Raw genomic sequence first — 26,874 nt, forward strand, 5'->3', positions numbered from 1 at the left:
TTCAAGGTCGAGTTGATCCGACCCAACCCGACCCAATATATAAAAGTAAAAAACAGTAAAAAAAAAAAAAAAAAAACTGACCCAACTCGGGCTGGGTTGAGTTGGACTCTCCAAAAAAACTAATAGTGTTCATTATTAGCTCATCCAAATTTTTGGTTGGTTACAAAAATCTTCCAACTCGATTCAACCCGGACTATGTACACCTCCTAGTTGGAAATAGTTGAAGAGACAGAGCGAGGGCATTGCAAATGTTATCCAAACTGCATCGTTTAGTTACGGTAGAAGTTGGTGTTGTACCGATTGGTTCGACGAAGCGCATGATAACACATTCTAGAGCCAAGACTGGTGCCAGATTCATCCACTCAGGATCGCCTGTGATCCAGTTAACCCACCACGCCGGTAATGTTAATGAAAACTCCTCAAAAAAGAAAAAAAAAAACGGAAAAAAATTATTTCTCCACTTCCTTGTATTTTTTTCAGTTCATTCCCATTCATTTCTTATATGTTTTTATTATTTTCCTATATATATATTTTTAAATTTTGATGTTCTAAGTTTTGATCACAACGTCGAAGAGCTAGGCGCATTCATCAGAAGTGGGGAAGGAGGAGTCCGACACAAGCTTCAACATATCTTCAGATCCAAACTCTCTTTACTTCCCATCCCAGATCTCTCCGGAAACTCGCTCGGATCTCGTATTTCTTCTTCACAATATTCAAATCGCTGTATAATCTTTGCTTAATTACGCCCCTGCTCCTTGTATTCATTCCGATCTTGTTCACCTCTTTTGGAGCTTTCACCAAGACTCAATCATGAATCCCTTCTCCTCCGGGACGCGTCTCAGGTCAGCTTCCCAACCTTACTGTACTCATTTTCGCAGATCACTTTTCTACTATACTTATTCTTATTTGTTCCACCTGTTGTTTTTGCACCATTTCCGGCTTTCTTGTGGTTTTCAGAATGGAATTCTTGCGTAATTAGGCAATTCCTGACAAAGGACTTTTGAGTGTGTTACTGTTTCTGTTTATTGACTTGGAATTTTGCGGCTGAAGCTGCATTTTCTCTTGTTAGGAATTGGTAACGAGTGCTTAGGTTGGGTTTTCCAACAGCAGTGCCATGCTTCTTGGGTTCAATTTGTGGCCTCAGTCAATAAGTTTAAAGCGGGCTGGATTTAGGGGGGGAGTACTGAGTTAGTTATTCGAACACGAGGGCAGTTATGCATAAGCAGTGAAGCGTGTTCTTTGAATTATCACTCCCACAGTGGTTATGTACCTAGCAGATTTTCGGTCTATTAGTTCTCGTAGTGCATCTATTAATGAATATTTGTTACCATCATAACGATATGCCACACTTCTGTATAGCCCTTTCGGTAGTCTTTTTGCCAGTTTGCAATAAAAATATTTATTAGATTTGACGCAGAGTGTAAATTCCATGCACAATTATCAACGAGAGTTCTTTCATATAAAAAAAGCAACGAGGTGTTCTTCTGATCCAAGTCTCGGAAAGGGATGAAGAGTTTTAAGTATTTGATCCGGCCTGATGCGTGGATTTCATGAGAAATTTTATGGAATTAGCAGTCCTTTAAGCTTTTGACATATTTGTCAAATATAAGAATTTTTTGTGCGTCTTCATGTTGCACCACAAGGTTTTAATTGTGCACTTACGATACACTATGCAGATAGAGTTACTTTAATTTCTTAATTAAAGATCTGTTTGTTTTTTTATTTAATTAATTAATTAATTAATTAATTTATATTTCCGCTTTCTTTATGTTCTTATAATGAGCTTCACCTATTGGTCTGTAATTAGTAAATGACATAAAGTTTGGTTTCTTAAAAAAAAAAAAAAAAGAAAAAAAAGAAAAAAAAGATTAGGAAATTTATTAAATGGCTGACACATCTGTTGCATTGTTATCTTTTATAGGCCTCTTTAGCCAAAGGCTAACTTTATCATATGTCATAACTTGATGCTTTAATACAGGGACATGATTCGGGCCATTCGTGCTTGCAAAACGGCAGCCGAGGAACGAGCCGTAATTCGAAAAGAGTGTGCTGCTATTCGAGCTGCCATTGATGAGAATGATCATGACTATAGGCATCGAAACCTTGCGAAGCTCATGTTCATTCACATGCTTGGTTATCCCACGCACTTTGGTCAAATGGAATGCTTGAAGTTGATTGCATCTGCTGGCTTCCCGGAAAAAAGAATTGGGTATCTTGGCCTCATGTTACTTCTAGATGAAAGACAAGAAGTTCTGATGTTGGTCACAAACTCATTAAAACAGTATCCATTCTTCATTATTTTCACACTATTAACCCTAAATCTTGATCATTTTCCTTGGAGGTTCATTTTTCCGAGAACTATTTGAGTTATATTATCTGCATAAACGTTTAAGACGGAATATTATAAGATTTTGCGTTTACCTTAATTGCTCTCAGAGATCTCAACCACTCAAACCAGTATATCGTAGGACTTGCTCTTTGTGCATTAGGAAATATTTGTTCAGCTGAAATGGCTCGTGATCTTGCACCAGAAGTTGAAAGACTGTTACAGTTTCGAGATCCAAACATTAGGAAGAAAGTGAGTATTGCAAGAAGTAGACTACAATGTTTTAATTAGAAATTCTCTGATTAGAAAATAGGGTGAATTGTAATGCGTTCAATCTTCACTTTCACTTTTTGAGGATAAAAGTTATTTTGTTATAGTAATTCATGCGTGATGACTTTTTGGTTATTTGTTGGAATAGTTCTTTTGGAAAATATGTCTTCCATATTGATGAAATAGACTTGATTTGGTGTATCTTTTGAACTTGTTGTATTGTTTTCTTTTATCACCTCTGCTGCCTATGTTGTCATTCATAAAGTAAACTAGGGAAAAAAATTTATTTTTGGGATTTTCTCAAATACTATAAATGTTTTATTCTTTCTGTTTATCTGTTCTATTCTTGTAACTCGAGAGCACCTGATTGCGGGTGCAGGCAGCATTGTGTTCAATTAGGATTATAAGGAAAGTACCAGACCTTGCAGAAAACTTTGTTAACCCTGCTGCCTCCTTACTGAAAGAAAAGCACCATGGGGTTATGATAACAGGAATTCAACTGTGTACAGAGCTTTGCAAACACAGTCCAGAAGCCCTTGAATATTTTCGGAAGGTATATTACCGCGTCTTTATTGGTTCACACGTTTGTTGCTGCATGAACTGTTCATCATGTCCTTCTGCTCTTGGTGATTGACAATGCTGAGACAGCTGATGTATTTTGTTCTTGCTGGATGACATTTACTAGTTTGTGTATTTCTTTGCACTGTTGGATGTGGTGTTGAATTGTGTATTACGTTTCATTTCACTGTGCCTCATTTATGCTACACCAGCTGCAGCCAACAAATTTTGATCTCTCTTCTGAACTTTTTAGTCAATCAGCATCCATTTTAATTAATTCTATCAGAAAAGAAAATCCCAACTCGTTGATCATGGCATATAGGTTAAAGGAATTGCAATACTCCATGAATTCTAACACTGTAACTATTATTACTGTTTCTTATGCTCTATGTTTTAAATGTAAGCACTGTTTCTTATCACTTTCTTTTTCAAATGTAAGCAGTAGCTTATATAAAACTTAAAAGGTTTACTAATGTAGCATTTTTTAAGATGGGTTTTTTTGGTGTACTACAATGGTTCACATCACATTGAAATGATGGAGCTATAGGTCTTGGTCTTTGTTTCTAACTGAGGAATTGTATTTTACCTCCGTACAGAAGTCAACGGAGGCCATAGTCAAGACACTAAAGGATTTGGTTAACAGTCCATATGCCCCTGAGTATGATATTGCTGGAATAACAGATCCATTTCTCCACATCCGGATGCTTAAATTTTTGCGTGTCTTGGGCCAGGGAGATGTAGATGCTAGTGACTGCATGAATGATATACTTGCACAGGTAAATTTTAGCCAGTTACCAATGCAGTCTATATGACAGTATCATATTATTTTCAAGTATTTTGCAGGCCATTCTACTGTAGAAAATAGACTTCCCAGATGTCTTTTTACTGACCTACAGCCAACTGTCTATTTTTATTTCTAATTCCGAGTGTCCTTTATCTTTTGGGAGAAGCATCGGGCAAAGTTTCAAGATTTATGCTCTTATTAGAGGTAGCCAGCATATCATCTTACTTAGGTCATACACAGGTCGATTTTATTGCATTTTTTTCGTATCATGTGGGAGAGAAACTCTGCCTTTTTGCTTCGTAGCTTTATAATTTGACTTTGGCATAAAATTGCAATGGCGAGTCAAACCTTGTTTCTTTGCTAAAATGTCACCCGGTTTTGTTTGTTTTGTCCACGTCATAGCTGGCTACTTTATTTTGGTTCGTACTGATGTCTGCCCACCACTGATTTGAAGTGACTTTTACTTGATAACCTTTCTCCTCTCTGTTTCATGTTTTAATTTGACGTGTTTTTTCTTAGGTGGCAACGAAAACTGAATCAAACAAAAATGCAGGGAATGCTATTCTATATGAATGTGTTGAAACTATTATGAGTATAGAAGATAGTGGTGGCTTACGTGTACTTGCTATCAATATCTTGGGAAGATTCTTGTCTAATCGTGATAACAATATCAGGTACTTTTAATAAAACTTGAGTATTCTTGTTTATTGCGTATTAAGTTATTTCACGAGAATTCTATTGCATATAGTGTATGAAATCGGGGAAGTGATCTTTTGGTTACTTCTGCATACAATGTAGTATGAGAACCTTTTATTGATTTGGTGAAAAGCTTAAGTATGAAACCCTGCGGAGCTTATAAAAAAGCAATTTGAGTTACTAATGAACGGGTGAAGTATCAAAAAGAAATTGCAATGGAGCACTAAAGAGAAGCACTGAATCTAGATTTGTCTATCATTTCCTCACATTTTTTATTTTTGTTTTCTTGTTACTAAAGATTCTGTAATTTCCCTTCCACCAATTCTCCACATCAGTGATTAAACAGGTTACCCCAAGCAATTTTTATCTGCTTCCTCCTATTGAGTTCCACATCAACTGCATTTTTTTTTGGAAAAGAAACAATTCCACGTCAACTGCAATAAAAGTTCCATAACCAGTTGGGTACTATTTCCTTTCAAGAAGAAAAAAGTTCCACAACCAGTATATGAAAAATCCATTGCAAGTTTACTAGCTCAAAATGCAATATTTGGGCTTTTAAACAAACACATCAACTGCAACGAATCATGTATTTGGTTGTTTCTTCTTCTAGTAACATAAATATTTTTTAAGGACCTCTATTTGTCCATTATCTTGAATTGAACACTGAGGGAGGATTATAATCAAATAGTTTCTTCTTAGCTGATGACTTGTTTAATATTGCAGGATCACCTTTTGGTAGATGATTTAGTTCTCGCAGTTTTTTGTTATATTTTCAAGTTCCCGAACCATAAATTTGTTAGCATACTATTAAGCAGTTTTTGTTGGTATGGTGATGCTGATCCTATTGCCATTGCACATGAACTCAACTTAATCAAAATGTAATTGTTGTTAACAAGAGGTTTTGGTATGTCACTATGGATATAACTGATTGAAATGGAGGTTATGAAATTAGGGCATTTCTAATGTTTGCTAGTGGGCTAACTGTACATTGAATGCGTTTCTAGACTTAATTTGTAATTGTTAACAACCAACTATTCTCCAATATCAGCTTAGTATAAAGCTTCTTATAGTTCCTTGGTTACACTAATCAACATCTTGCTTTTTGAATGTATCTTAGATATGTAGCATTGAACATGCTTATGAAGGCTATCACCGTAGATGGTCAAGCTGTGCAGAGACATCGGACAACTATCTTGGAATGTGTAAAGGTACTTTGTATTTCTTGTTCCTTCATTTATTACTATTATTTTTTAACTTTCCATGTTTGAAATATTCCTTCTTTGTTAAATCCTTTTTCCTCCTGTGAACTATGAATGAATATAGACCACTCTTCCTATCATTCTCTGATTGCACAGGAAATTGCTCATTCATAAATTCTTAACTAGCTATAACTGAAGTGATGGGAGTTTGGCATATAGTCACAGATTCACACGTGTTTTTTCCCCCTATCTTCTTTATTTTTTTTTCCCATTCTTTTGAGTATTTACTTGAAAACTTTTTGAGAATGACAAATTATAGCAATTCTTTGAATGAATTGTGCATGTTACTGGAAATAGACTAAGGCAAAGTTTGGCACAGGTTGTGGTTGAGGTAACGTAGAAAATTTTGGATTAACATGTAAATGCTTATAGCCTTCTTGAATAATTCTTGTGCAAATTTGTGGAGAAACCAGTCGATTGGGCATGTTTCAAAATATTTTAATTTTGTTTTGTCTCAGGATTCAGATGCTTCAATCCGGAAAAGGGCTCTTGAACTTGTTTACCTTCTAGTGAATGAGAGCAACGTCAAGCCTCTGACCAAAGAGCTTATTGAATACCTTGAAGTTGCTGATCAAGAATTTAAGGGAGATCTTACTGCAAAAATTTGCTCAATTGTTGCAAAGTGAGCTATTAAATTCACGTTCTTTCTGATTCTCTGCTTTTTTCTCGTCAAGTTTGAGTAAAAATGAAAGGAACAAGTTTACATTCCTTTGTTTATTGTGACGCTCTCTTCTCTCTCCTTGCAAGTAGGTTTTAATAATTCAGTGTTAAATATTCTGAGAATTGTGGTTGGAAAGAAATAGGTGGATCCATTGTAATGCGGGTAATTAGCTATTGAAATTTGGGATACTTTAGTATTTCAAGCTTCTTGCATATGTTTGTTTTGTGATCGCTCCTATATTTTATCAGATCCAAAATCCTGATTACTCCATTGAAGTTGGTGGGAGGTTTCACCTTCCTTTTTTATATTTCAATTTTCAATCTTCATAAAATTGGAAGTTAAGGGTTTCTTATAATGTCTAAAATGAGTCATCATTTTCTGATATCACGTGGAAACATCTGCAATTGCATTCTTAGAGGTCAAATGTGATAGCAAGTTAAGCCAAAATGAAGTGACTTGGTTCTAAGTGGATTGCGAAGTTTTAATCAAAATTTTGATATTTACTCAACTAATATCCCAAAATTTGGTATTTTTAAGTTTTCAAATTTTTTACTAATAAAATAAAGTTTTGTCTTCCTTTTCCATTTGCCTTTTAATTTGGGACAGCCGAGTGTGCAAGGATTTAGGACTAATTGAAAGTTAACTTTCTCTATTATACAGAAAAAAATAGACAGCTTGGTAGAATGATGTTCTAATTAACACTTATCCTCGTGATTCAGGTACTCCCCAGAGAAAATATGGTACATTGATCAGATGCTAAAGGTTCTCTCTGAGGTATAATTCGAATTCTTATCTGTTTATCTTCATAGTCTTTAAATTGTCTTCCTTAGTCCCGTTTGGTAACCATTTGGTTTTTGGTTTTTAGTTTTTGAACATTAAGCCTATAAACACTCTTTCCACCTCTAAATTCTTTCTTTCTAACCTACTTTTTATCTATGTTTTTAAAGACCAAGTCAAATTTTGAAAACTAAAAAAAGTCATTTTTAAAAACTTGTTATTGGTTTTGGAATTTGGCTAAAATTTCAACTCTTGTACTTAAAAAAGATGCAAACCATGGTAGAAAATGAGAGGATATAGGCTTAATTTTCAAAAACCAAAAACAAAAAATGAAATGGTTACCAAATGGAGCCTTAGATATTCAAGGTTTTTTAGGCCCTGTTTTGTAATCATTTCGTTTTTTTGTTTTGGTTTTTGAAATTTAAACCTATTTTCTCTCAATTTCTAACCATAATTTGCAACTTACTTAAGTATAATAGTTGTATTCTTAGCCAAATTCCAAAAATAAAAACAAGGTTTCAAAAACTTCTTTTTTTAGTTTCCAAATTTTGGCTTGATTTTTGATAGCATTGGTTAAAACTAGATAAAAAAGCGAGAAATTTAGAGGTGGAATGAGTGGTTTTAGGCTTAAATTTTAAAAGCTAAAAACAAAATGATTACCAAACGGGTGCTTTAATTTTCTGTTTTTAGTTTGCTGAATGAACATATCACAATTCTTAGGCACAATTCCGGTAAATAAGTTGGGTGCGTTTTTCCCTGTAATAATGTGGTGTCATATTTGCATATCACAAATTTCAAATTGCCATCAATTTTAGATGTTCTTGATGATCTTATATTTATTGAGTGCCTTGTTTCTTATCATTCAATGCCAACTCCTTTTTTGAGTGTTCTCTTCATTTATCATTATCTTTGTTTTTTAATTTTTCTCCGTGAATCCAATCAATTTTCATTGATCCAAAGAGCTATGACATCCTATGAACCTGCCATCAAGATACGTATTCCCTTTGATAAAAACTCTGATACTTCTGCATTGCATAGTAGGCTGGAAACTTTGTAAAAGATGAAGTATGGCATGCCCTCATTGTCGTGATCAGCAATGCATCTGACCTCCATGGGTATACTGTAAGGGCCTTGTACAGAGCATTTCAGATATCTAGTGAGCAGGTATTAGTAGTTCTCTTTTGATTAGTAAACAAGAAATCTTTTCCCCCCACCTCCCTCTCCAACACCACCACCCCCACACGCGCATACCCATCCCTCACACCAAGTATATAAGTGGCCGCCTTTATGCCAATGCTAACATGTTAAGCAGGAAAGTCTTGTTCGAGTGGCAGTTTGGTGCATTGGTGAATATGGCGACATGTTGGTCAATAATATTGGAATGCTTGATATAGAGGATCCCATAGTTGTAAGTACTCTTTCCTTGCTCTTTTCTGTTTTCTTTTTTGATAACTTTCTTTTCTATGATGGGTCCAATGATTAGGCTATACCCAATCTCGTACTCCCCAATTCTTTATACACAAAAAAGGCAATTTTTTAATCAATTTTTAAAAATATAAACAAACTGCCATATGACAACTTTTTATTGGATGCCATAAGGGTTGCACAATAGATGACTGTAGCCTAAGTTTTTCTCTTTAAATAATTCTCTTTGTAATTTGCATATGAAAAAAGGTTTTCATTAAAGATGCAGTACAAACTCTTAACAAAAAAGGGTTTTATTTATTTATATTTTTTAATTATTATTATTTAGAAGATTGTAGCCTACTAAATAAGGAACTCATCACTGTTTCTTCAGGGACATCTGATATAATTAAGGAACTAATTTCTAACAAAGTAACTAAACTAACACACGTGCGCACACACAAAACTTGAATCTAAATTACAAAACAACTCCTATACACACTAATCACAGTTCATTTTAATTTTTGTTGAAGTTTTGTCTTCTACCATGCCTGAGTTTTTATTTATTTTTAACTTCTTGGGCTTAGGGCTGTATTGCGAAACCTTCTTTGCAATTTGTGCATTTTCACCTTTTATTATTATTATTATTTTTTTAATAAAATTTAAAATGCTTTCATTGAGAAAAAAAATGAAAGAATTCAAGAGCATACAAAAAAAACAAGCCCACTTGAGATTCCAGCTAAGTAAAATGTTACTTTTCATACAAGTGTTTCTTATATCAAAAGTAGGTTTGGGACTTTAAAATAGTAATTATATTTGATGATCATTCTGTTAGGCCCCCAATTGTACGTACATATGTTAGAATAAGAGAGGGCAGGGAAGTGTGTTTGTGGGGACCACGAGAGAGAGTTAGTTGTATCGACAGGAGTTGAGAGTGGGGTCCACAAGGGTTGGGGGGAGGAGTGAGGTTTATATTGTGGGAGGAGCGTAGGAGAAAGGTAGGGAAGCCTGAGAGTAGGAGATGAGATGAGATCAAGGACTGTGATTGTAGGCGATATTGTACCGTTTCTTTGAGTAATAATAAACGATACCTTTCATATTGGTATCAGAGCTTCACCTTGGAAAAGTTGGAAAAATGGCGCAGAAGAGGATGGAGGAGAAGATCGATGTAGTCGATGTGGAGGTCTAAAAAATGAGAGTTGAAATTTAGAAATTACAAGTGATGGAGGAATCAATGAAGTCGTTGACGAAAAGTGTAGAGCAATTGAATATCCAAGTTGATTTGCAGCAGTGATCTTTAGAGGAGACACAAAATTTATTAGCGAATTTACTAGAGGAGATTTCGCAATTCCGGACCACGACGGGGATGAATTCGAAGGAAGGAAGTACTGGTGGTAATCGGAAAGCAAAGGAGGTCGAAGGTATAGAAGTAATGGAACCAAATGAAGCGATGAAGACTGGAAGTGGAGATGTCGGAATAGAACGAACAAGTTCAAGAAGGTGGAGATGCCGGTGTTTAATGGAACAAATCCTGACGCGTGGTTAATCCGGGCAGAGAGGTATTTCCAGATTCATAAACTTACCGAGGCGGAGAAGCTGATTGTTGCTGTAATAAGCTTTGAATCTGTACTGGATTGGTATTGTGCAAAGGAAGAGCGTGAGCCATTTTCCGATTGGAAGAATTTGAAGATGCGTCTCCTCTAACGATTCCGATCTCCTTGTCAAGGTACGTATGTGGCTAATTTTTAGCAATTAAACAGGAGAATACTGTAGAAGAATATAATTTTTTTTTTGATAAATTAGTGGCGCCATTACCACATTTACCAGATGAAATTTTGGAAAACACTTTTATGAATGGGCTGAAACCATTGGTAAGGGCTGAGGTCGAGTGTTGGGAGCCTGTTGGGCTTGTAAGCATGATGAAAGTGGCCCAACACGTGGAGAATAGGGAACTTACTCGTGCAGAAACGACTACGGGAAGGATTGATGTTCAAAAAAACTTAAATCAGAAAGAAATTCCTAAGATCGAAAGCCTCGCGTCTACGAAGGAAGCGACTAAGTCTTCAGAAACTGTTCCAATGAGAATGATTACTCTTCGGGGAGTAACGACAACTGGGGGAAAACGCGAAGGTCCGGCAAAGCATTTATTGGATGCGGAATTTTGTTTATGGAGGGAAAAAAGGGTTATGTTTTCGCTGTGACAAACGATACAGGGTGGGGCATCAATGTAAGGTCAAGGAGCAGCGCGAGTTGGGGGTTCTGCTAGTGCAGGATAATGTGGAAGACCTGGAAATATCAAGGATGCGAAAGAAGAGTTTGAGCCAGTGGAATTATAGGCAGTGACGATTGAGAATGCTATGGAATTATCGATGAATTTAGTGGTTGGGTTATCTAACCCGAGAACTATGAAGGTGCGTGGGGAAGTATTGAATCGAGGCGTAATTGTACTAATAGATTGTGTTGCTACTCACAATTTCATCACTCAACGTTTGGTGGAGGAATTGAAGCTACAAGTTGATGACACGACTCATTACGGAGTAATTTTGGGATTAGGAACGACAGTCAGGGGGAAAGGAGCGTGTAAAGGAGTAGGGTTGAAGATAGGGGAGTTAGCAATTGTTGAGTTTTTGCCTCTGGAATTAGGAGGGGTGGATATGGTCTTGGGGATGCAGTGGTTACACACGTTGGGCGTGACTGAAGTTGAATGGAGAACTTAACCATGAAATTTATGCAAGGGGGAAAGCTGATGGTTTTGAAGGGTGATCCAAGCCTGAAGAAAATGCAAGTCAGTTTGAAAAGGATGATGAAGACCTGGGATGGGGGAGACCAGGGATTTTTGGTAGAATGTCGTGCTTTGGAGAGGGTCGAAACTCTGGAAGCATTCTATGGCATTGAAGATGTTTTTAATCTGAAGGAAGCATTGACTGAAGTCATTTTGAAGTATGATAATGTCTTTGATTGGCCAGGAGATTTACCTCCAAGGAGGGAAGTGGAGCATTACATTCATTTGAAAACAGGGGTTTCTCCTGTGAATGTGAGGCCATATCGTTATCACATTATCAGAAGAGTGAAATAGAAAAGCTAGCTGCAGAAATGTTAGCTTCAGGAATTATTCAGCCCAGTTCCAACCTCTATTCTAGTCCAGTCTTATTGGTCAAAGAGAAGGATGGAGGATGGAGGTTTTGTGTTGACTACCGAGCTTTAAATAGTGTGACTATTCTGGACAAGTTTTCGATACCAGTTGTTGAAGAGCTATTTGATGAGCTGAATGGGGCAAATTGGTTTTCTAAGATCGACCTAAAATCAGGATATCACAAGATTCGGATGAACCCAAATGATGTGGAGAAAACTGCATTTCGCACGCACGAAGGTTATTATGAATTTTTAGTCATGCCCTTTGGTTTAACTAATGCTCATATTCAACCTTCCAAGCATTGATGAACCAGATATTTTAAACCCGTATCTGAGAAAATTTGTGCTAGTATTTTTTGATGACATCTTGGTGAAGAAGGATGGGGGATGGAGGTTTTTTTGTGTGATACGGAGCTTTAAATAGTGTGACTATTCTGGACAAGTTTTTGATACCAGTTGTTGAAGAGCTATTTTGATGAGCTGAATGGGCAAAATTGTTTTCTAAGATCGACCTAAAATCAGGATTCACAAGGATTCGGCCATGAACCCAAATGATGTGGAGAAAACTGCATTTCGCACGCACGAAGGTTATTATGAATTTTTAGTCATGCCCTTTGGTTTAACTAATGCTCCATCAACCTTCCAAGCATTGATGAACCAGATATTTAAACCGTATCTGAGAAAATTTGTGCTAGTATTTTTTGATGATATCTTGGTGTATAGTAAAGACTTGGAGGAGCACGTGAAGCATCTTGATTGTGTGTTAGTCGTTCTACGTGAAAATGAGTTCTATGCTAACAGGAATAAATGCCAGTTTATGAGAGGGAAGATTGAGTATTTGGGGCATTTAATTTCCAGTAAGGGGGTGGAAGCAAATCCGGGAAAAGTTGGAGCTATGCTTGAATGGTCAATGCCCACTTGCATTAGGGAAGTGAGGGATTTTCTGGGACTCACTGGACACTATTAATGTTTTGTGCAAAATTATGGGAGCATAGCAGCGCCATTAATACAATTGTTAAAAAAAGAGCTTTTGATTGGTCTGAGGCACTGCTCAAGAGGCATTTGAGAAATTAAAAAATGTTATGGTAGCATTGCCAGTTCTTTCTTTACCCGGTTTCAATAAGCCCTTTGAGGTGGAACCCGATGCTTTTGGTTTTGGTTTGGGGGCTGTATTGATGCAATAGAGGAGACTGATTGCTTACTTTAGCCATACTTTGTCTACCAGGGATCGCAACAAGCCAGTTTATGAGAGAGAATTGATGGTTGTTGTATGGCAGTTCAGTAATGGCATCCATATTTGTTGGGGCAGAAGTTTGTGGTTATTGCAAATCAACGTTCTCTTAAGTATATGTTGGAGCAGTGCATGGTACAACCCCAACATAAAAAATGGTTATCCAAATTGCTTGGGTATGATTTTGAAGTATTCTATCATTCGGGGGTGGAGAATAAGGCAGCTGATGCTTTGTCTAGAAGGCCGGAGGAGGTGGAATTAGCTAATTTGACCGTTCTTATGCTGTTAGATATCGGGGTGAAAAATGATCCTAAGTTGCAGGCTGTGGTACAACAATTGCTCGCTGATGAAGATAGTGTCCCTCGTTTTTCGGTGCAGCAAGGTGTGTTGAGGTTCAAAGGAAGAATTATGCTTTCTAAGACTTCCACATTGATTCCTACCATCTTGCACACATACCATGATACGTTGTTTGGGGGGCACTCGGGTTTTTTGCGCACTTACAAGCGCTTAGTAGGGGAATTGTATTGGGAGAGAATGAAGAATGATGTGAAGAAGTATGTTGAAGAGTGCTCTGTTTGTCAACGAAATAAGGCTTTGGCCGTATCTCCAACGAGGTGGTTGTTGCCTTTGGTTATCCCCAATGCTATTTGGGAGGACATTTCAATGGATTTCATCGAAGGGTTGCCCAAATCACAGGGTTATGATGCTATCTTGGTTGTGGTGGACCACTTATCTAAATAAGTCATTTCGTTGGTGTTAAGCATCCTTTTTCGGCTAAGGTGATAGCGGATGTGTTTGTTAAAGAGGTAGTTCGTCTACATGGCTATCCTAAATCCATTGTCTCTGATCAGGACAGAGACTTTTTGAGTAATTTTTGGCAAGAATTGTTTAGGCTGGCAGGGACGCAATTAAACCGAAGCACAACTTATCATCTCCAATCGGAGGAGGTCGTGAATAAGAGTGTGGAGGTCTATCTTCGATGTTTCTATGGGGGATCGACCTAAACAGTGACATGCTTGGTTGCACTAAGTAGAATATTGGTATAATACCACGTTTCACATTTCCATTGGAATTACGCCATTTCAAGCTGTGTATGGTTGACAACCTCTAGCTTTGATCTACTATGGAGAGAAGGCTACCTCTAATTCTAGTCTAGATCAGCAACTACGAGAAAGGGATGTAATGTGTGTTTTGAAGGATCATTTGGCAGCTGCTCAAAGTCGGATGAAAAAGTTTGCTGATAGGAGGAGGAGGAGGGAGGTTGAATTTGCTGTTGGGGATCACGTCTATTTGAAGCTTTGTTCGTATCGTCAGACCTTGGTAGCTGGCCGACGGAATGAGAAATTGTCTCCCAAATATTTTGGGCCATACCAGATTGTGGATTGTGTAGGAACATTGGCTTATCGATTGTTGTTGCCTGCTAGGGCAAACATTCATCCCGTGTTTCATGTTTCCCAATTGAAGAAGGCTATGGGGCCATGGCAAGAAGTTCAATCTGATCTTACCAAACCAGAAGAGATTTTTGGTTATCACAAAAATCCTTCTAGAGTGCCCTGGGAAATATTGATTGGTTGGGAGGGCTTGCCACAACATGAAGCTACTTGGGGAGTATTTGACGATTTTCAGCAGCAATTCCCTGATTTTCACCTCGAGGACAAGGTGATTTTGGATGCAGGAAGTAATGTTGGGCCCCCAATTGTACATATATATGTTAGAAAGAATAAGAGAGGGTAGGGGTGAGAGTTAGTTGTATTGAAAGGAGTCCACAAGGATTGTGGTGGGAGGAGTGAGGTTTATATTGTGGGAGGAGCATAGGAGAAAGGTAGGGAAGTCTGAGAGTAAACTTCTCGAGAGCGAGTGGTAGGAGAGGGATCGATCACCTAAGATCGAGAACTGTGATTGTAGGCGATATTATATTGTTTCTTTGAGTAATAATAAATGATACCTTTCACATTTTTCTAATAAAAAACCTTGGTTTAAGTTCTGCCCAGGAACTGGGAAGCTTGTAACAAAATTTTGTAAAATTTAATAAATATCTTTTGAAATTTATTTGATAATGCTGGATATGTATGGTACATTTATTTTGGTTTGGTGGAAAAAATTCAAATTTCACTTTCCATATCTTTGTTGTCTTCTGTACTTTTATTATTATCAATTTTTTTTTTGGGTAAGAACCCTCACTTTTCATTGAGAGAAATGAAGAATATACAAGGCATACAAAAAACCAAGTCCCAACAAATTCATCTGTACTTTTATTGTCGTTACTTGCTAATTCAACTGCTAATGTGGATCATTTCCAGAAAAAATATGCTAATCGTTATTAGTATAACAAACTCCATTAGATTATTTATTTATTTTTGTTTCTCTATCTTTCCTTATATTGATATATGGTGGTCATGAATCACCTAATCTTTTTTCTCTGGATCGACGCCAATCCAATAATTCAGCTCATATCTTAGTTGCAAGTTCTATCATTATGTGGTCATGAATCACCTTCTTTTTCTAAAAAAATGTGGTCATGGATCACCTAATCTTTTTTCTTTGGATCTACATCAGTCCAATAATTCAGCTCATATCGCTTTTTAGTTGGAAGTTCTATCGTAATGTGCTTTCTTTTTTGTTGTGTAATTTCTTTTCTGAAACCATTCTAAATCTCTTTACAGGTAACAGAATCTGATGCTGTGGATGTTGCGGAAACTGCTATTAAACGCCATGACTCAGATCTTACCACCAAATCAATGGCCATGATTGCTTTGCTGAAGCTCTCTTCTCGTTTACCATCATGTTCAGAGTATGTGATTGCCAGTGCCACCATCTTTTTGGCAATATGAAATTTCCTCATAATGTTTGTTCATCGATTTAGGAGCAGTTGCAAATATAGCAATTTGACCCAAAGTATTTGTAGACACAATGTAAAAGAATTTGCAGACATGCAAAATTTAGATTTTGCTTTCGAAATCTATTAGTGATAGACCATATCACTAGTAGGGGTCTCTATCAATGATAGACTATATCATTGGTAGGAGTCTATCAGCGATCACTGATAGATTTTGCTATATTGCAATTATTAAAAATGTTGCTATACACTTAATTATTATCCATAAAAGTGCTACCTAATACAATTATCCATCAATTTTATTTCTCCAATTCTCACTGCCCGTTGGTTACAAGACATTTAATATCTTTGGATGAACGGTATCTTTTGTAACTTGTACCTCATCATCCGCTCCTTTCCTTGCACAAGTACATTAGCCACTTGGTTTGAAGAGTATCTCTCCAAAGTCTATTAATATTTTCAGGAGCAAAAGTAACAGCGGTCATCGAAGGTGAGGGGTCCCTTTGCCTATATGACGATTAAACAAAACACCCCAATCTAAAGAAGAACAGTATCAAAACATATTGTGCAGGGGAAGAGGGTTGTGGTTTTATTTGTTTATTTATTTTTTAAACTTTTATTTAGAGAGAAATACTTTGATAAATGAAATAGACGGGGTTGAGAACCCCAAGAATTATAAGAAAGTTCTCCCTTTAAAAATCAAAGAAGACAGACTATAATATGAAAAATGGTATATCCATTTGCATCAAAAGCATGGAAGATATAGAAATCCATAAATCTACCAAAAGTAGAAAGAGTCTAAAAATTTTGGTGCTCCCTCTCCCCAAATTTCTCACCTGAAAATTCTGAAAAAGGGTGTTGAGGCGAGCTTGTTCCTTTGCTATTGTGTGGGTGTATATGCTGGAATGATACAGTTTTTAGAGGGGTTGAGAGGCCTTTGGATGATGCGTCAGAGGTAGTGAGGTTTAATGGTTCTTTATGGACGTTCATTTATGGGACATTTTGTAGTTATCAGTTTGGTCTTATACTTTTGGATTGGAGTCTTTTCTTGTAGGTTGTTGAGGACTCCTTTTGGAGACTTGTATTTTTTTTGTCCTTGAACATTCTTTTATTTTTCTCAATGAAAGCCATGAAAAAAGTATATATATTGTGAATCAACAAAATCAACAACTTTCATTGAGAAAAAATGAAAGGATACAAGGACATATAAAAAAACTAGTCCACGGAAAAGGGGGAACTCCTTCTACACAAAGGACTCCAACTCGAACTAAGTAAAATCACACCTATTGAATAGTTACAAAGGTCTTTTTCTCTTCGAAGTCGAAATGAACAAAGGACCAAACCTCACTAAGGTCCCTTTCTACTCCTCTAAAAACCCTACTATTTGAGCCATAAGTAGAGCAGCTTCAAAAACGTTTGATTAGGCTTCTTGAGCATTTTTTTTACAACATTGTAAGCTAATTATTCAGCGGAATAGGAATAATTTTAGCTGAAAAGTCAGTTGTGGTCAGTCTGGCTTGAGAATTCCTATCCCAAAATTGGCCATACCATGACTCTTTAAAAGACCTAGTTCTCTTAGATGATGGGTCCCCTAAGCATGTTTCAACTTTCAGTAGTAATCTCCAGCTCAACAATCTGAGCTTCAAAAGAAAGTTGAGGCCTTTAATTTTCTCTTCAGGAATTAAAGGAGAGATGCTTTCTCAGATATATCCATAGGGTAGCTTACTGACCATGTTTGCAGTCTTGGCTTTGTATTATGCATATCCCCAAATGCAAGCCGACCAAGAAAACTCCTGCTTAATGATTAGATCAGTATAGCAGAGCAAAAAATATATTTTTTCTTCATCAACTATGATTGTAGTGGAATGTAAGAGGAGTTGGGTGTTCATTGAATCCCAAGGTTCTTCAGTGGTATTATCATTCTTTGGGAATCTCTTTTATTACATTGAAGAAGGTGCTGGGCGATTATTTAGCCTTGGAAGATGGTTCCTCTTATTGGATTTCAATGTCCACACCCCCATTTTCCACACTGGCATGATTTCTGACAGGAGCTTGCTTTGCTGATGCATTAGTGGTTTTCAGTACTTAATCCTCCTTCACAGTACTGAAACAACTTCACCGTACATCTTTCAATGGCCATAACCCCCTTCGGTCTTCTGAATATACCATCGAGAGTTTAGGCAAATCCATTTGGGCTTATGCTGAATAAAGTTATAACAGCTAATCCTCCTCCCATTAACTGCTAACCATACAAAAACTATATTTCACGTGTCAGGATATTCTCAATGAAAGGTTGTTTCTTTCATATACATGTGAGTGCGCGTGTGTCTATATGTATAAAAGATTTTCCCAAATTTTGTCAGTTTTCAAATCTATTTGTTAATTAAAAGCAAAGTAATACTTGTAAGACATAAAAATGTACAGTATTGTAAGATAAGAAGCCATGAAGAATATAATAAGAATACACTAAAGAACAACATCTATTACAAAGAGTGGCTTAGAGAACAACGATCCTTAAAATTTCAAATTTACTACGTTATACGAGAAATTTCTCTTCTGACTCTTCAAGTTAAGACTTACATAAATATATAACAAAATTACATTAATCTGGCAATCAATATTTTGCGTCATTTATTTGTTTATTGAGGCAGTTTTACAAATCTTCTGCTATTTCTTTCGTGATTTTAATTGAAATCTTTGGACCACTATTTGCAGGAGGATCAACCATTTAATTGTTCAATATAAAGGAAGCCTTGTGCTTGAATTGCAGCAAAGATCCATCGAATTCAATTCCATCATTGCAAGTCATCAGAATATGAGGTATGTATTAGCGTGGTGTTCATTCTGTCCCCTATTTAAATGAAATTTCTAAATTTCATCGAAGGGAAAAATTTAACTTTATGCACCGATATTAGAGCTTCATTAAATATTACAGAGCTGATGGACGCACATCTTCAGGTCTGTGTTGGTCGAAAGAATGCCAGTTTTGGATGAGGCAACGTTCATTGGGAAAAGGGCTGGTACTATTCCAGCATCAGTGTCGACTTCCAATGGGACTGCAATTAACCTTCCAAATGGAGTTTCCAAATCTGCTGCTCCTCTCGTTGATTTACTTGACTTAAGTTCAGATGATGTTCCTGTGCCTAGCTCTTCTGGTAGCGATTTTATTCAGGATCTTCTTGGGCTTGATTTGTCCGCAGCTCCAGAGCAATCTGGTTAGTCTTGAAAGCATTTACGTATATCTATTTTACTTTGCATCAAGCGGCTATTTATGTTTTCCTTCATTTAACATTCGTTTTAGGACCTACAAACTCTATAAATTTGTTTTGTTTATATCTGTATACATATATTTGAGAATAGCTAGTTGATCCTTCTTTGATCTATTATTTTCCAGCGCAAATAACTGTTATTTGGTTGGATATTGAGTGGACATTAACTACTAAAACTGTACATGTACATGTTTGTTTTCAACCATGAACAACTGTTCGTTGATATATTAAAAGAAAGAAAGATGTTTAAAGGAACTGATTTGAGGTTTGGGAATTCTCAAGAAGATATATTCAGTGGTGAATAGCAAGCAACAACTATCAGTTCTCAAGAGTCAATTTCGGTAGTTTTTTCTTTGTATGACTTGGGATTGCTTGCTAGTAATAGTTGGTCTCCATGTGATTAGAGACTGTCAACTCGACTGTGAGGCCTTAATTTTATATAATCAACGAACTTTCCTATCACTCAAATGGTGTTGTATTTTTATTTGTGAAATATTGAACATGTTTTACTACTATCCTCGTATCAGGAAGAACTTTTATTTGAATGTTCGAAAACTTTGTCAATATTTTCTTTATGGATGGACCGAATGTTAACCTATATTGGTTGTTTGGAACCTTCCAATATTTTCAGGAAGCAATCAGGCTCCAAAAAGTGGAACTGATGTTCTATTGGATCTTTTGTCTATTGGAACAACACCACCTATACATAGTACTGCATCTGCAACTGACATATTTTCCAATCAAGAAAAATCACCTATTTCTCAATTGGATGGACTCTCCTCTCTTTCTTCTCTTTCAACAAGCAAGTCTCCTGCTGCTGTATCTGCTCCTACAATTGATTTGTTGGGTGGATTGGCCCCTAACGTGGCAAGCGCAGGTGGAAACTTGTTATTGGTACTTGGAATTGCTTGGAATTTCTTTGGTTGACATGAATCTTGTCAAGATTTTGATAGCTTTCCATTTTTTGTCCCAGATGAGAATGGTTCAGTTTATCCATCTATAGTTGCATATGAGAGTGGATCACTGAGAATAACTTTTGACTTCTCTAAGACAGCTGGGAGCCCACAGACAACGTTGATCCTTGCCACATTTAAAAATTTATCTCCTAATATCTATTCAAATTTTATTTTCCAGGCAGCAGTTCCCAAGGTAAATATTGGTATCAAGTGACTAATCTAGTTCATCATGCAGCTACTTTTTTAGTTGATAATTAAGGTTTTTCATAACTATTTTGTTTTCTAAAAGATGAAGTGTTTTAAACACCCACATATTGTCTTGCTCTCTTTTTAATAAATTAAAATCATCTTTTAAATGCTGGGTAAATTCGAAATCTATATGTTTTCTGAACTTTTGAATTTTGGAAAATATTTCAAAATGTTGAAAGCACAAGAAAAAAAATTGCTAAAAAACATGCTTACTTTTTAAAACAGAAAATTGGCTTCAATTCGCCTTTTCCCCCCCCATGTATATATAATTTTTTATAAAATTCAAGTGCTTAGTCGTATTCTTCCTGCCTTATGGCTTTTAGTTTTTGGAAGGTTATGGTTGTGAAGTCGCCTTATTTTATAGAATCTTGCCCCATATGCCTCTTGAACTATATTTTATAGGTTTGGATGTCTAGTCTCTAGCTATGATATTTTGCCCCTTTTTTGTGGACTTGTCATATGTGCTTGATGTTGTTGTCACATCCACATGCATGATATAGGCGCTTACCTTATATCTCTTTAATGTTTCTTTAACCAATAATTCTGACATTTGTATGGGGATTTCAAACAGTTCCTTCAACTGCATTTAGATCCGGCTAGCGGTGGTACTCTGCCTGGAAGTGGTAATGGGTCTATCACACAGAAGTTGAGGGTGACTAATAGCCAACATGGAAAGGTATCGTTCTTTTGCAACCTCCAAAATTCAGTTTTGGATCCTTTTTAGAATTGTAGTGCTCTCCATTGCAGTTGAATTATTTTTTCTGGATCTGTTTATTTATTTTATACAAAGAATCTTTGGTAAAACTTTTATGGGGAAGCCGATCAATATCAAAAGTTTAATTGAATACTGATATGTTTAGGATATGAAAGAACCGTGGCACAGTTATCTGCGTTTTATAAAATTACTCTAGGATTTTCGTATTCAACTTCCAATTTCTTTCCCAAAAATTTGATGCTAGCTCTCGCTCTCCTTCCGGTTATATCTCTACTGGATAATTCAGAATATTCTTATTTTCAGAAACATCTTGTGATGCGCCTAAGGATAGCGTACAAGGTGGATGACAAAGATATTTTAGAGGAGGGTCAAGTCAGTAATTTCCCTCGTAATTTGTGATGTTGAACGGTCCAGAAAGTGTAAAAATGGTAATAAACTGGCCCCTATTCAATCTTCATTTTGTTTGTAGCTTTAATTTTCTAATCTTATTTTTCAATCCATCAGTCTGAAGGGGTTTGATTTGCAGCGCCATTGATGGCTGATTTTGCTTGCCTGGGGTCTCTATAAATCCAATTGACATCACTCTGGACCCCCATCTCTCTTGTTTCTGAATCTATTTTCAGAGTGGTTTTGTACATTATTTCAAGTTATTGTACGGGGATTTTGGTCATAAAAATTTTGTCTTGCATGAAGAGATGGGGAAGCTCAAGTATGTTTCATTAAGGAGATTGGAAGGTACTTCATCTTGCCACTTGTTTTGTAGTTTTTACTGTCTAGCGTTGTTATCTTTTACCAACCACAGTCACCAAGGTAAATGAACATATGCCAAACACTTAAAAGAAGGGAATTCCATTCGATTTGTTTAGTATTCTTCCTTTCCTTATCGAAAGATAAGCTTATAATATTTTATTGTCCTTTCCTTTCCATGCTTGCCTTTTGTAAGTTTCTAGGAAATGTGGATGGGGACTATGAATGTAATGTAATTCTCTAATTCTGGACCCTTTTTTCCCTCTTCTTTCTCCCTATCATTCTTTATGTGTTTCGAATTATTAGTTAATTAATTTAGAAATATCTTTACACCAACTCTGTTTGGTAGAATAGCTCAATCAGGCGGCCATTTATGATTATAATAAATATTGTAATGAAATTCCCCACCGAGTCAGGTCTCGAATTTGCCCTCCATCTGTGGATATATATATTTTAAGTAGCAGGTTTAACATTGATATTGAAAATACCAACTACGATGCGATTGAACATACATATTGCCTTTTATTTGTTTTTCTTCCCTTGCGTGCATGCATGGATTTTTGACGTTTTTAAAAGTGTCTTTTTTGATACAAAATTATGATGTCTAGAATTAAAATTTTGGGTCATGCTTATCAATATGTAATGAAAATTGGTGTAATCGTAATAGAATTCTATTGACAGGTCAATTGTAATGAGCCACAATTGTAAATGTAATTGGATTGTTTTTTATCACTTTAATTCAAAATTATGAATTTGTCACGTTTATTGTTACTGTTATCTTTTTCGTTAACATTTATGATCAAATGGTAATGGTAATAGTAAATGTGAAAAGTTTATAATTTTTATGTCGTAACAATAAAAGTAGCGATATCGGTTGGTGGATTCTACGTAATTTTAAAATGCAATCGGATTGATCGTCCTTGTATTTTAATTAGATTGTGTTATTTGATGACAGACTTGATTTTGATTTATTATGTTTTTCCTAAGGTAAAAGTGGCCTTCGATCATGGCAAACATTGTTTTTATAACCTAAAAGCTTTTTAATTTTGATAACAAAAGGACACTTTATTTTGCCTTTCAGAAATTTTCTTCCACATAATACAATGATTTGCTAATGTGGCTTTATTATTTTATGTTGTTTTTATTGGAGTCCATCTGTGACAACTTTCAACACTCGACATAAAACAAGTTTGTATATAATTAAATAAAACATTTTCTTGTGAGATGGGAGTAGTATTGATGTTAGTTACACGTTACATAATATGTAATTGAGATTTATTATGATTCAGAAAATGAAACGATATATGAATGAATTCATATGCAATAATTATGTAAAAACATCAATTATTTTTCTTTAAAATGAAAACATGAAAAGAACCGACCTCACCTTCTTTCCAAGGTTTCCAGTGCGTCTAAATTTATGGTATTTATTAGAAGAATTCATATGGTATTTTCATCTCACGGGAGACTCGTTGGTTCAAAGTCACTAAATGAAGGGAAATTCATTCATTATATCAACAGGAAAAACCACGTCTTTTTTAATTAAAGCATGATGTAAAAATATAACTTAACCACTTCGAGACAATCACTCTATAATTTATCTGGTTAGTACATCACCTGCCTTTCATTTCTCACCTAGCCTAGTCAATTCGTTGTGAATATTAATTCTCGAAAGATTATTTGGTGAGACCAATGTGAGTGATAATATTATACTGTTACTTAAATTTATATCTAATAGTTATTACTTATTTTAGAGCATGCAAATTTTGAATTCACGTCAAATAGATAGTATGAAGCAGTTATATTGGATAATTTCCTCCCTATTATGACCTGCACATAAACAAGTAGTTGGTAGATCGAAGGGAAAAAAAATCAAAATCATTTGACCTTTTGCCTATAATTCAAGAGGATCGTATCCCTCAAGAAGTAATGACATGACCTTTTAGGCTTTATTATATGTGAAAACAATCTGTATGTCCAATCCTGTCCATACTTGATCATAAGTTAAGATTTAATGTTAATGGGACCTTACAATAATAAAGAAAAAAGCAATTGCCCTTATCTTCCTCTACTATTCTTCAAAAACTATTTGATTTTGTCTCAGAAAACATTATGAAATGAATTGCCAAAGAAAAGCTCAACATTGTTGACAGATAATAGAATAGAAAGCAAATGTGCCTGTGATTCTATAACCAAATGATAATTCAGACCTTAAAGATTCATTTCATTATCGTTTTCCAATAAATGAGGTCGTTGATAGCTCATGAAGAAAGTACAAAAAGACAGTAAGAAGACCTCAACTCAACGTATCTTTAGAACTCAAGAACAACCTATAGAACAGATCTTAAGTAAGGTCGTCAACTCAACATATCTCAAGATTAACTGTCCCTGACACAACCCCAGAACCTTAACTAGCTCGCACATGGGTGTCTGAACCACTTGGCTGTCGAGACTTCTTGGACCATAACCAGATTTTTGAAACAGAAAAGCTTTCGTTTTTACTTCCAATGTTAATCTTCTTCCCGTCAGCATCATCATCATCATCAATTGGACAATTCCCAATTTGTGAATCTCTTATTACTTTAACAAATCTCATACTTCCCCCACCGTTGCGATTACTCGTACGTAATGCGACTTGCAACTCTGAATCAGCCACAATATACTGATAGGACCCCATTGAATAGCATCTTCTTGCACTCAAACTGCTACTGCTAGTTTCTCCCTCTTCTTTCTCTAACCCTCTCAATCCTCCATTATTCAAGTTCCTAAATTTGCCAAGTCTGATTGAAAACACTCTTCTTTCACCAATAATTTCACTCTCTGAAGCCTTATGAGCTGTAGGAATGCCAAATCTTCCATCCTCTGTAGACACTTCAGTTTCTTCTGACTCTTCAAAACCATATACAGGGTTTTCAATGGCAAGCACAGGTGAATGAAGGGTCCCTCTACAAAGAGGGCAAGTTGAATTAGAAAGTAACCACGTGTCTATGCAATCAATGTGAAAAGCATGACTGCAAGTAGGGAGCAATCTTAGCTTGTCTAGTTCTGAAAATTCACAAAGACATACAGCACAATCGAATGGTTCTTTTAAACCCACTATCTCTTTGTAAAGGAAAACGGGGAGGGCATCTATAAAGGCTTGATCTAGACCTGAATCATGAAGATGGAAGAGCTGTTGTAACTGTCTTTGAAAAGCAGATGATTCAGACATTTCAGGGAATCTATTGCTATTGGATTCAGATATTGATGATGACGAGGAACGTTGCTTTACAAGTAATCTCACTAGCAAGTGAAGAAGACCAGATATGAAAAGGAAAAGAGCCAGAATAATAATAACTAAAAGAACTGCAGGGCTTATTTTACTGCTAGAGGAAGTGGGTGGAATTGGTTCTTGTTTTAAGTAGTCACTGTTATAAGCTAATGAAGAAGAAGAAGAAGGCTGCAAAGGGGAAGTTGAGGGACTGACCAGAAAATCTCTGGTTTGAGGATGAACAGATGACATTTTAAAATACCAACATAATTACTTCCCCACCACTTTTTTTCCTTCGATCCAACACTGAGCCAATTACTCGATAGCCTTCTTATATCAGTTGTCTTCTGCCTCGTTTTCATCTAACCCAAAGCACCTCTTGCGTTGAGGCAAACAACAATTGACAAGCTATACATATATTGCACTGACAAGAACGCCAATTCATATGTGGGTAATGAAAAATCAAAACCCTGAACTACAAAATTACAGTAAGAATGAAAATGCTAGACTACAGACAGAGAATTCTCACTACCCAAATCGCCTAAACTTCAATCCATGGTCAAATTGGAACTGGGAAACTTGTTATTTCAAAAAATGAAGAACCCTTGCAATTTACCTACCTGGGTCATCGGGAAATCGACTAGAAATGGAGCTGGAACTGTATGAGCCAAATGATTCTGGGAGTTTCGAGAGAGACCCTGATTTGTAGAGCGATTGCGGTGGCTCAAGGCCATAGCATTGGAACAATGATATGGGAAACAGAAGAGTGAAGAAGAAGGGGGGGAATGGGTTATTGGGGAAAGGGAATTGGATTGTTTGATTGAAGGTTTTAGAAGAGTATCGTAGTATGAGTTTGGTGTTGGCTTCAGTGTAATGGCCCAAAATTGGCACAGAAATCAAATCAAATGGTTTTGGTTCAGTGGCGAAGCCCCAGGTGTGAAAATGTTAGCAGCTTCCAGAAGGAGAAACGATACGGATGGGTCGGTGTTTAGTCACCTGTTTGGGATATGGCTTTGGGTATCCACCGACGCGGTTTAAATTTGGATTCTGCTCGCGTGTGGAATAGCAATTCGCCAAGAATCAGAATAGAATTCGAATCGTTTCCAAACAAGGTGAAGGTTTTAAATAAACATTTTCTTTTTTTAAAAAAATAGTTTCGTCTTTAAACTTTCTTGAACATCTTATATTATTAACGAGCTTTAAAATATCGATGTCGATGAAAGTATTAATGTCTTAATATTACGAAAATTTCGATATAAATATCGAGCAGTAACCTCTCATAGTTGTTGTATTGTATATAGGGTCATGAAAAAGATAGTTGAGAGAATAGAAGATTCAAAGCCAAAGACTGAAGCGAGTAACAGAGTGACTAAGGTTGTAGCGTTCACGTGGTTGAACTTTGGCCATGGCTTCGGTTCCAGAGATGAAACTATAAAAAAATTAAAAAAAATTAAATTGAGGTAATTGTTTTAATTGATAAACCTACTGAAATATTTTTAAGTATAAAAAAATGTCACTATTTATCAGTGATAGACTGCGACAAACTTCTATTACTAAGCAATAGACCGCAATAGACTTCTATAAATAGAAGTTTATCACGGTCTATCACAGATTGATAGAAAGTGATATGCTATATTTGTAAATAAGTTGATTCATTTTTCTTTATTTGAAAACAACTCTTTAAATTAGTAAATAGACATTTTATTATTTTAATACAAGTTAATATATCTATTATTTATATTATAACATTATTA

At 36.0% G+C, this 26,874-nt stretch overlaps 2 protein-coding genes across 4 annotated transcripts; one reads left to right on the forward strand and one right to left on the reverse strand.

Moving 5' to 3' along the window:
• The first annotated feature begins 257 nt into the window (after positions 1-257).
• LOC120081456 (AP-1 complex subunit gamma-2) lies at positions 258-22,200 on the forward strand. Of its 3 annotated transcripts, XM_039036335.1 has the most exons (20): positions 258-399; positions 574-842; positions 1,979-2,281; positions 2,437-2,578; positions 2,976-3,149; positions 3,751-3,930; positions 4,458-4,612; positions 5,752-5,842; positions 6,352-6,515; positions 7,274-7,328; positions 8,373-8,495; positions 8,641-8,739; positions 15,762-15,889; positions 18,650-18,754; positions 18,893-19,149; positions 19,835-20,080; positions 20,177-20,352; positions 20,980-21,084; positions 21,427-21,551; positions 21,628-22,200. In XM_039036335.1, the coding sequence occupies exons 2-19, from the start codon at positions 811-813 to the stop codon at positions 21,520-21,522; spliced, it is 2,631 nt and encodes an 876-aa protein (XP_038892263.1). In that variant the 5' UTR covers positions 258-399; positions 574-810; the 3' UTR covers positions 21,523-21,551; positions 21,628-22,200. The 3 variants fall into 3 exon arrangements, with proteins under 3 accessions (XP_038892263.1, XP_038892264.1, XP_038892265.1); XM_039036336.1 differs by lacking the exon at positions 258-399 and having other exon boundaries at positions 487-842; positions 21,650-22,200; XM_039036337.1 differs by lacking the exon at positions 258-399 and having other exon boundaries at positions 489-842; positions 8,644-8,739.
• A 1,832-nt stretch (positions 22,201-24,032) lies between these two features.
• Positions 24,033-26,119, reverse strand: LOC120082052 (RING-H2 finger protein ATL46-like). Its single transcript, XM_039037271.1, has one exon. It carries the CDS (start codon positions 25,370-25,372, stop codon positions 24,278-24,280), a length of 1,095 nt encoding a protein of 364 aa, XP_038893199.1. The 5' UTR covers positions 25,373-26,119; the 3' UTR covers positions 24,033-24,277.
• Between the last annotated feature and the right edge of the window lie 755 nt (positions 26,120-26,874).

This window comes from Benincasa hispida, chromosome 7, assembly GCF_009727055.1.
Source record: "Benincasa hispida cultivar B227 chromosome 7, ASM972705v1, whole genome shotgun sequence".
Classification (NCBI taxonomy): domain Eukaryota; kingdom Viridiplantae; phylum Streptophyta; class Magnoliopsida; order Cucurbitales; family Cucurbitaceae; genus Benincasa; species Benincasa hispida.

Excerpts from the sequence above, each read along its gene's own strand:
- LOC120082052 (XM_039037271.1), bottom strand. The coding sequence starts at position 25,372 with ATGTCATCTGTTCATCCTCAAACCAGAGATTTTCTGGTCAGTCCCTCA.
- LOC120081456 (XM_039036335.1), top strand. The coding sequence starts at position 811 with ATGAATCCCTTCTCCTCCGGGACGCGTCTCAG. Across the intron at positions 20,081-20,176 it reads CCCTAACGTGGCAAGCGCAG|ATGAGAATGGTTCAGTTTAT; the intron begins GTGGAAACTTGT and ends TTTTTGTCCCAG. Across the intron at positions 21,085-21,426 it reads CTAATAGCCAACATGGAAAG|AAACATCTTGTGATGCGCCT; the intron begins GTATCGTTCTTT and ends TCTTATTTTCAG.